Genomic DNA, 10,663 nt, shown 5'->3' on the forward strand with positions numbered 1-10,663 from the left:
GCTCATTCCCGCACATGCTCAGTGGCATCCTGGGAAGCCTGAGACTAGCTCCCAGGAGTCTGGGAGAGGCTAGAAACACGCCTACTCCCACGGGAGGAGAACCAGGAAGTGCAAAGAAGAATAGAAAAATAAAAAGGTAATTACGGCGATTTAAATTTTTTTAAACGGCATGTCAGCATCTAGGCAAGGAAGAGAGTACATACAGATATTTTTCAAAATTTGGGTGGAACTCCGCTTTAACTACACACTTTTTTTTAAAAAGACTTTTATTAAAGTGCCACAGTTCGACTTTAAAATACATTAAAAAAAAAATTTACAAACAAAACAAAAAAAAAAAAGCTGCCAACAGGCAGCCATTCCCCTGCAGAGTACACAGCACCCTTTAAAAATACCCCAAGCTGTACAAGTTTTTGTACCCATGAGTGTTTCATGCTCCTACTGTAAACTAGCATGTGCCAAACACACTATAGTAGATCTGTCAGAAGGGATTTGGAACCACATCTGATGAGATAATGCCAGTAGCTTATAGATCCATACCGTAACACGTTTCCATTCAGAACCTGCATACTGAACATGTCCCAAGTTACAGTCAAGATTTAACAGTTCATTTAGAAGTCAGCATCTAGAGTGAACGTATGGTCTGATGTCTTGGACATGACTCCCATCTTCTGATATTCTCCAACTTTCTTCTCAAAGAAATTAGTCTTCCCTTCCAGAGAAATGTTCTCCATGAAGTCAAAAGGATTTTCTGCTCTGAAAATCTAGAAAACAAAATGGAGTCAGGTCCCATGCGTGAAACATTAAAAAGGTGCCATGTGCATTTTACTGCAAAAGCTAGTTATAGGTTGGGGCGGTTGCCACTTTGTGCAGTTGGGTGAATTGGATGCTTTCAGCTGCCATTGTGCCCTTTCTGGATGTCCTGTGTATCCCAGTGCCTTTGAGTGGGCTCCCTCCAGGCACACCTGATCACCATAATCTGCTATACATGCTCCAACTTGGAAGACTCTGAAAATTAGTTAGGACTGCAGTACAGGAGGAGCCTTGATTTGATGTAGCTACAGCAGCATATATACACACAAAAATATATATATATATATATATATATATATATATATATATATATATATATATATATATATATATATACACACACACACACACACACACACACACACATAAATGTATGCAAATTAAATCCTATTTAAGATGAGACAGGGTCAATCTGGTTGTTTTTGCAGGCTAGCTGCAAGTGTGCTGGGATTTTGTGATGAGACATAAAAAGCTTAATTACCGACACAGCCAGGAGCCCCAGGATAGGGGAAAGGGTCTGGCATGTTAATCCATAGCCATTAAAATAACAGATTAGATTCTTAAATTTGTAACAAGCCCCCACCATTGTAGAAACCAAGAAATCACAATTCAGAGAGAGTTATAGAATATAAATATCCAGTAGTCAGTTATATTCTAGCTGTAAGTTCTATTTAAGCGTAAGGTTTCAACACTTTCCCCATTTTGGAGAGTGTTATAACTGCTGTCAAGTTTCTTGCGATCTGTCTCAGGGGAATTCCCTTCTTGCTTCCAGTTTTGACAGTGAATACCTCAAGCAAGGGAACCCAGGGTGTCCATTGTAAGATATCCTGTCTATTACTATTGATGTCAGTCCAAAATGTGGGATTACTGGCACTGAAAACAGTAAACAGGGTGAATCTCCCCAACAATGGCACAGCCAGCAGTAGGACTGACATTCTAATCCCTCTCCACTAACCAAAATTAAAGGTTTTGGCTTTAGTTACAATTTTAGTGCAACTCTGAGGATACCCTGCTCCCTAGTGAATTCAAAGCAGTGCCTGTAAGACACTATTTTTGGAATCCATCATGCAAGGTTTGTGAGCCTAGTAGAATGCTATATGCAGTGTTATTTGAAGTTGCTGATCATTCTATGTCCAGTTACCTTGCTAAAGCCCAGCTCCAACAAGAGACGATCTGCCACAAACTCAATGTATTGCTTCATCAGGTCACCATTCATGCCGATCAGTTTTACAGGCAGTGCATCAGTCAAGAATTCCTAGAGAGAATAAAAAGGTAAGGTATAGTCCCAGTTCAACACTTTGAGGAAGAAAAGTCATTTCTCAAGTCTAGTTTTACAGATGTGTTCCAAATTCTAACAAAGCTGTAAGAATAAAGCAGAATTCCACCCAAAAAAGGCAAGTTGCATATTAAAGCAGACCTTGTCATTTTTTTCAACTTTCCATCTACTAAATCTTCTGCCCTTGTTTTAACTTTGGATAGTAAAAACATTTTTCCTGCCAGTAAATACCTTATTACAGCCCACTTCCTGTTTGCCTGGTAAAAAGCCTAGGCTTATGACATCTTGCACAGCTCATGAGTTGCCAGGAAGGGAAGCTTCAGAATGGCAAAGATATTACAAATTATGTGAGCAGACTCCCACTTCTGCCACAAAAAAAAAAAAAAAAAAATTCAGCTGCCATAGTACTGTTCACATGCTGTAGCAATAGCATTTGTATTAAGAGGGCGGTACGGTTGCTAAAAGCAATTTATGCAAGTGAACAATGCCACAACTATGTGCATTGGGTTGGCATTTTCAGGGTTAAGACAGATGGCAAAGCAGCAACATATTGCTTCACCTGTCAAATGCTTTTGAAAAGCGATACTGCTGATCACTTTTCAGAAGGGCAGCCGTATGCAAGATCAAGCCCTTAACCACTTTCGGACCACCCACCGTCATACGTCAGAACTTTGAAGAGGGATGTCGTTATGGCAGCAGCTAGCTGCCATAACCCTGATATCTTCTTCAGCGGGCAGTCCGCTCCAAGATAAAAGTGGCCTCTGCAGCGAATTTGCCGCAAGATCACTTATCGGCGGCAGGAGAGGCAATCAGATCCTTTCCCTAGCCTGACATGGAGACGCGTGAGGGGAAGATGGCCCCCTCCCGCCTCCATTTCATTGAAAGGTGGAAGCGACGTCAAAATGTTACTTCCGCCCATAGCTCTTAAGGGGACCTTTTTTTTTTTTTTTTTTTAAATGACAATTTTTTATTGCATTTTAGTGTAAATGAGATCTGAGGTCTTTTTGACCCCAGATCTCATTTAAGAGGCCCTCTCATGCTTTTTTCTATTACAAGGAATGTTTACATTCCTTGTAATAGGAATAAATGACACTTTTTAAAAACAGTGTAAAAACAGAGGTAAAAGGAAAAAAAAAAAAAAAAAAAAAAAAAAATTTTTTAAATGCGCCCTGTCCCACCGAGCTCGTGCAGAAGCGAACACATACGTGAGTAGCACCCGCATATGAAAACATTGTTCAAACCATACACGCGAGGTATTGCCTCGATCGGTAGAGCGAGAGCAATTCTAGCCCTAGACCTCCTCTAACCCAAAACATGCAACCTGTAGAAAAAAAAAAAAAAAGCCTATGGAGAAGTGTAAAAGTTTATCGCCATTCCACGAGTGGGTGCAATTTTGAAGCACGACATGTTGAGTATCAATTTACTCAGTGTAACATTATCTTTCACAATAAAAAAAATTTTTTTTTAAATCAAAAAAGTGTATTTTCCAAAAAAAAGTGCGCTTGTAAGACCGCTGCACAAATAGTGTGACAGAAAAAAAAAAAAAAAAAAAAAAAAAGTATGTTTGGGGGTTCCAAGTAATTTTCTAGAAAGAAAAAAAAAAAACAAAATAAAAACAATAAAAAACGGCTCGGTCCTTAAGTGTTTAAAACTTGTTACTCATCCCTGCATGGGACAAGTGGCACCCAACAGACATGTATTTTAGAAGTCAAAAGTTACACATACCTGCTCAATTGTGACTGCATCAGTGATCAGCTCTCGAACACGGTCTTCTGATGGCTTGTGCACAAGGTGTTTGAACATAAGACATGCAAAGTCTGTGTGCAAACCCTGCAAGATAATTCCAGACAGGTCAATTAGCAAGTGTAAAAATAAAATCCCAAACACCCTACACACCAACTTTTACAGAGAAGGGAAGGATGGTCTTACCTCATCTCTGCTGATGAGTTCATTTGAAAATGTCAGACCAGGCATCAATCCACGTTTCTTCAGCCAGAAGATGGCGGCAAAGGACCCAGAGAAAAAGATTCCCTCCACAGCAGCAAATGCAACCACACGCTCACCTACACAGAGGTTAGCCAGTTAGCACAAATGATACCAGAGTTTGCCTTTTGGTGGGTACAGTTAAATAGTGACATAGCCAGCATGCAGAATCAGCACATATCTGGTATAAACCAAGTACTGGTACACCCCAAGTGGGATACCAACAATTGTTCTTATTTCTTTAATGCCCATGCTGAGTGGCCACTTATGTGCAGAGTGTGTGCTCACAGCACAAACACCAAGCTGTCTAAGACAACCCAATCCAGGGCTACAGATAGCTGGGACTGGCTTCCATTTATAATTGATCATTCCTGCCACCAAGCATGTCAATGTTTAAAAGGAACCAATGCCAGCCAAGTTCTCAGATACAAAAATAGGGGGTGCCAGTGGTCACTAGGACAGGAAGGTTTATCTAGCCAATTGTCTAATCCTTTCCCACCGTACCAAACTCCCCCTCCCATCCCTCCATTGCGCCAAGCTCCTCTCACAAAATTTTTCCAAACACTACACTAAATCACCTACCAGATAGACATGTCAGCTGGCTATATTTGAGCAATAGGAGCCAAGCTTTTAGTACTTACCAAAGGTTGAATTTGTGTCACTAATCCAACGGAGTGCCCATTCCGCCTTCCTTTTCACACAAGGCAGCGTTTCAATTGCATTGAACAGGAACTCCCTAAAATTTTAGAAATATAAAAATTAGTTTTAAAACCAGCCTCCAGAAAAAAAAAAAAAAAAAAAAAAAGTAAAATACATGGGTCAGCGCCCATGCCAGTAAACAGTCTTACCTCTCTTTGGGATCTTTAATGTATGTGTCAATGAGAAGACTGTACATCTCTGAATGAATGTTTTCCATTGCAATTTGGAAACCATAGAAACAGCGTGCTTCCGTGACTTGTACTTCCTTACTGAACCGCTCAACCTATTGGAATATAAAAAAGGAGCAAGGTCAAGCCTTTGCTACTGAATTTTAGCTACAACTTGTTTGCCATTTCCAGGTAGCAAACAAAAAGCAAATGCACAGCCTAAACAAAAAAAAATAAATAAAAAGTCTTGTGCATTTATTCTACCCAGAGAGCCAAACACACACACACACACACAGGACTGAGAATTTTTTTTTATTGTGTACATTGCTGTAAAAGTGCCAGATCCCATTCCATGTGTTGAGGCCAAGAAGGCTGCCAATAATGGTCTGATCACACACCCATAAGAGGTAGGGTTGCACCAATATTTTAGCGGCGAGTATCAATAGAGTACCGATACCTTTGCAGTGCAATTTGAGTCCATACAAAATAAAATAGGCTCAACCAGCAGTCTAAAGAATAACATGCAGTGCAATTCCTGTGAGCCCAGGCTGGAATCACTATGACAAGCCTGGGTTCACACCAGAGTGGTGTGAAAAAACAGAACACACGCAATTCATTTTGTATGGGGTCAAATTCCACTGCAAAATGTATAGGAGCTTTTGCACGATTACAAGTTCTCGGGCAAATGCTCAGCAACAGCACAGATACCATTATTGGTACAACCCCAAGGTATGTGCCATTGCAGTATCAGGGGCTTACTTGTTAACATTTTATGCACTGGCTATATGCCCATTACTAGAATGTTAAATACTTTAATGAAACTGGTGGATAAGCCTCACTGTGTTCAATCTCTGGTCATCACACTTAAGATTGACCCATGTAGATGTGTGCTTACCAAGTTCTCGTTTACAATTCCATCACTAGCAGCAAAGAAAGCCAACACATGTGAAATAAACCACCTCTCCTCCTCCTTCAGCGATTCCCAGTGTAGGTGGTCTTTTGAGAGGTCAACCTACAATAGAAGAAAAATAAATAAATAAAGTTTAACCATGCAAAACCAACATACCAATAGATGGACTTGTGTTATTTCAACCTGACTATGCAACTACAACTTATCCTGCTACAAGAAACTGAAGTGAAGCAAATTTGACCAATAGGTGTCTCAGCCAAGAGGCTAAAATTAGGAGTTCTAACAAATTGGAGTGTCAAAAGAGCAGCCAGATCGCTTCCTAAAAGCAGCCATACTGAGCAAAAATTCATGCATAGTCGACATTTTCTAGAGCAATCCAAAAGCAGCTAGTCAGTTTTGTGCATTGTGATATTTCAGGTGCAGATACAAAAAAGGGACAGCTGCAGAGTTCACTTACCTCTTCTGCAGTCCAGAATGAGGCTTCTGCTTTCTTGTACATCTGCCAGATATCATGGTACTGGATGGGGAAGATGACAAAGCGGTGGGGGTTGTCTCTCAGTAGGGGTTCATCTTGAATATTTGGGGTTTTTGGTTCCTTAGGCTTCACCTAAAGAAAAAAAAGTCAGTTTGTCATAACTGCTGCAACCTTCATTTTAAATCCTTGAGATAAAATGCAAAGACTCAGTATATCTTTCTCCTAAATCTAACAAAGTGTCACTTAAAACATGGGGGGGGGGGGGGGGGGGGCAGGGGAGTCACCCTTAGCACTACATCCCATTAAGCCTTTAAGGGGCAGGGCATATGGTTTATTAGAAAGTACCTTCCCTGTACAAGTACATCTTGTAAAATCACCAAAGACTAGCGGGTACATTGTATAGTTACCCAATGTAGTGTTGCAGAAGCCTAAAACCCAAACAAGCAGCTATAAGCCGCCCCCCCCACACACACTGTGCAGTTTGCACTAAAGCATTGCACTAACTATAAGCAAAACTTGTTATTTTAGATAGAGGGTTATAACCTGTCATTTTTCACCATCTGTTTCCCATTGCAGAGAAATACCTTCACTTCCTGTTCCATAACCAAACAGGAAGTGAGGAAATCCCTGCAGATTAACCACTTGGCCTCTGAAAGATTTACCCCCCTTTCCTGACCAAGCCATTTTTGTGATATAGCACTGTTACACTGACAAATGCGCAGTCTAACGGGACTGCGATATTGCAGCAGACAAATTACACCTAACACTTGAGGACCAGTGCCAAAAATATGCACTGTCAATGCAGTGACAGGGAAGGGGTTAACATCAGGGGTGATTAAAGGGTCAACTGTGCCTAATGTTTCAGTGTGTCAGAATGGCAATCTGCCTTGTTTACCATCGACAGGTGCCTGCAGACAGGGGGACTGCAGGACCTGCTGATCACCTCCTGCTGTTAAAAAAAAAAAATCACAGAAAGAGTGAGCCACCGGTGGTGTGAACTCACGCCCAATACTTGGAAGTGTAGGATCACATGTCCCCTTTGGAAGATTGTTTTTTACTTTCCTAGGGACAATCCAAAATTTGGGATTCTTTTACTTTCAATGATGGTAAATAGGACAAACAGGATGAATCTCAACAGGGGCACAGACAGCAATAAAAACAGGTGTTCTAATCCCTCTACACTACCCAGAACTAGAAGAAATGGTCATAATACATATTACAAGCTGTGTGTGTGGGGGGGGGGGGGGGCGGCATTCTACATAAACAAAATAGTGTAAGCGGTATCAAAAATGATATTTGCAATTTTAAAAGGCGCATACAATCATGGGGAAAAACCCACTGCTCACTTGATTAGGGATCCACTTACAGCTATAAAGCCACAGATTCGTCCTTTCGGCCCATTTACACTAGTGGGCGCATTGCAGTTTGAGGTTTCTTGAAATGCCAGATTGGCATTCCATTCAACTCTTGCACATTGTTGTGAATGGAAACACTAGGACACGAGGCAAATTGCCCCATCAGTGTTGAGCAATGCTTCCCGATGATGTTGGCGAGTGAGCAATTACACAGCCTAGAAAGTTACACACTAAACACCATTATGTAACTTCCCCTCCCCACACTGCAATCAGCCACAATAGTCATTCATTACACACCACCTCCTTTAGAGCTCATGGAGGGAAGATGGAAGCAGCTGGATTGCTAGCAGTGCAGAAATCTGTACATGCACACTTTGCCTTGTAGCTTCTACCGCTCAAATAACTTACCGGTTCATTCTCTGCATCCTGGAAAATCTTGCGGGCAGTCTTGCTGGCTAGGACCCGGGTGTTGCTCAGAGAAGGTGGCTGCAAACATCAAATCACAATTTTGTTAAAATGACTGAAAACAAAATCAAATAGCTGCAGAAATAGGTTATTCCAGCCTAACATCACTACCCAAGACCCAGGGAAAAGATCGTTCAGTCCCCACACTTGTGGCAACCCCCCCCCCCAGCAAACATAACAAAGGCCTAGTCCCTGCACCCAGCAGTCTCTAGATGGGCTCACACCTGCTTTGCTCTCTAAAGAACAAGAACTACAGCCCCCCATAGCACTGCACACCCCAGCAGTCCCTACAGCCCCCCATAGCATTGCACACACCCCAGCAGTCCCTACAGCCCCCCATAGCATTGCACACACGCCAGCGGTCCCTACAGCCCTCATAGCATTGCACACCCCAGCGGTCCCTACAGCCCCCCATAGCATTGCACACAACCCAGTGGTCCCTACAGCCCCCCCATAGCATTGCACACACCCCAGCGGTCCCTACAGCCCCCCATAGCATTGCACACACCCCAGCGGTCCCTACAGCCCCCCATAGCATTGCACACACCCCAGCGGTCCCTACAGCCCCCCATAGCATTGCACACACCCCAGCGGTCCCTACAGCCCCCCATAGCATTGCACACAACCCAGCGGTGTCTACAGCCCCCCCATAGCATTGCACACACCCCAGTCTACAGCCCCCCCATAGCATTGCACACACCCCAGTCTACAGCCCCCCCATAGCATTGCACACACCCCAGTCTACAGCCCCCCCATAGCATTGCACACACCCCAGTCTACAGCCCCCCCATAGCATTGCACACACCCCAGTCTACAGCCCCCCCATAGCATTGCACACACCCCAGTCTACAGCCCCCCCATAGCATTGCACACACCCCAGTCTACAGCCCCCCCATAGCATTGCACACACCCCAGTCTACAGCCCCCCCATAGCATTGCACACACCCCAGTCTACAGCCCCCCCATAGCATTGCACACACCCCAGTCTACAGCCCCCCCATAGCATTGCACACACCCCAGTCTACAGCCCCCCCATAGCATTGCACACACCCCAGTCTACAGCCCCCCCATAGCATTGCACACACCCCAGCAGTCCCTAAACTATAGCAGTCTCAGTCCTTACATTGCTCTTCCTATACAGCTCCCCCACTGATCTCTATAGGATGCTGATCAGCAGAGACCACTGAGGACTATGTCTTCCATCACCATCGGAGTCGTATTTTCATTCTAGTCATAAATCTTCCCTAGACATTCTCCACACATCAGGTAGACAATGCACAAACCCTGAATAGAGACCCGCCAAAACCCCATTCCCCTCACGCGAGGTTGCACACCCACCGTGTTCTCCTTGTCAGCCAGGCTCAGGCTCTTCATGGGGGACACGTTCTCATTCACAGCACCGAGTGGTTTGCGGATGGACAGCATGGTGACCGGTATGAGGCTGAGGAGGAGCAGAGAGCGGCGGGATCCGTGTACTGAGCAGAGGATGAGACTAGCTCGCCCCGGCCTCTCTATTTATAGACAATTTGCATTTGGCGCCTGGACCGCGAAAGCCAATCAAGAGCTAACAGTGAGAAGGTGATTGGCTGCAGCCGTGCCCCCAAATGGAGGGAATTCTAATGCCACCAATCAGACGCGGAGACGGGGGGAGCAGCTGGTCCCAAACCCCAATCCGAAAAGCGCGCCCTTTCCACACAATGGCCTGGATGAATGTGTACCCCACAGAGTACATACAAGGGGCATTATTATATGTACCCCATACATGGGTCATACATGTACACTACCTGAGCGGCCTGTTCCTCTATTATATGAGTGTGTGCGCTCCATGGCAGGGCTTCCCCCTCAGGGATGTGAGCGCCTCCCCCTCCCCTCATAGAGGTTACACAACACGGCTGTTATGAGACACTCCGAGCTAATACACCGCCTTCCACACCCAGCCAGTGTTCTGTATGGAGGGGGGGGGGCATTCTACGAGCAGAGCAGGAATCCTCCACCGATCCCTCATAGAGGTTACACAACACGGCTGTTATGAGACACTGCGAGCTAATACACTGCCTTCCACACCCAGCCAGTGTTCTGTATGGGGGGGGGGGATTCTACGAGCAGAGCAGGAATCCTCCACCGACCCCTCATAGAGGTTACACAACACGGCTGTTATGAGACACTCCGAGCTAATCCACCGCCTTCCACACCCAGCCAGTGTTCTGTATGGAGGGGGGGCATTCTACGAGCAGAGCAGGAATCCTCCACCGATCCCTCACCTCATGTGATGGCGGGAAATGTGACCATAACAGGGCTGTACACCTCTCCTATACATCCCCCGCCATGACATGAGCCTGCTAATCTCTATTCCAGTCACACCATGATGACCCCTCTATACCCAACACAAGTCATCGGCTGTGTGCAATTTATTTCACGTATAATAATAATCTGGTTTAGGGACACTCGGACTACACACAGCTCGCCCATTGTGGACTGCAGGACTACATCACAATTAGTGTCACTATTTTATTAATAGAGGAG

General features: G+C 44.4%; 1 protein-coding gene across 1 annotated transcript; it reads right to left on the reverse strand.

Moving 5' to 3' along the window:
* Positions 1-261: 261 nt before the first annotated feature.
* RRM2 (ribonucleotide reductase regulatory subunit M2) lies at positions 262-9,654 on the reverse strand. The gene is made up of 10 exons (XM_073625397.1): positions 9,479-9,654; positions 8,084-8,161; positions 6,303-6,452; positions 5,831-5,947; positions 4,918-5,051; positions 4,711-4,805; positions 4,016-4,149; positions 3,812-3,916; positions 1,952-2,065; positions 262-761 (listed from the first exon to the last, which is right to left on the reverse strand). Exons 1-10 carry the CDS (start codon positions 9,563-9,565, stop codon positions 609-611), a joined length of 1,167 nt encoding a protein of 388 aa, XP_073481498.1. The 5' UTR covers positions 9,566-9,654; the 3' UTR covers positions 262-608.
* Between the last annotated feature and the right edge of the window lie 1,009 nt (positions 9,655-10,663).

The sequence above is a fragment of the Aquarana catesbeiana genome, linkage group LG04, assembly GCF_042186555.1.
Source record: "Aquarana catesbeiana isolate 2022-GZ linkage group LG04, ASM4218655v1, whole genome shotgun sequence".
Taxonomy (NCBI): domain Eukaryota; kingdom Metazoa; phylum Chordata; class Amphibia; order Anura; family Ranidae; genus Aquarana; species Aquarana catesbeiana.

Excerpts from the sequence above, each read along its gene's own strand:
- RRM2 (XM_073625397.1), bottom strand. The coding sequence starts at position 9,565 with ATGCTGTCCATCCGCAAACCACTCGGTGCTGTGAATGAGAACGTGTCC. Across the intron at positions 3,917-4,015 it reads AACTCATCAGCAGAGATGAG|GGTTTGCACACAGACTTTGC; the intron begins GTAAGACCATCC and ends ATTATCTTGCAG. Across the intron at positions 2,066-3,811 it reads ATGCAGTCACAATTGAGCAG|GAATTCTTGACTGATGCACT; the intron begins GTATGTGTAACT and ends TATTCTCTCTAG.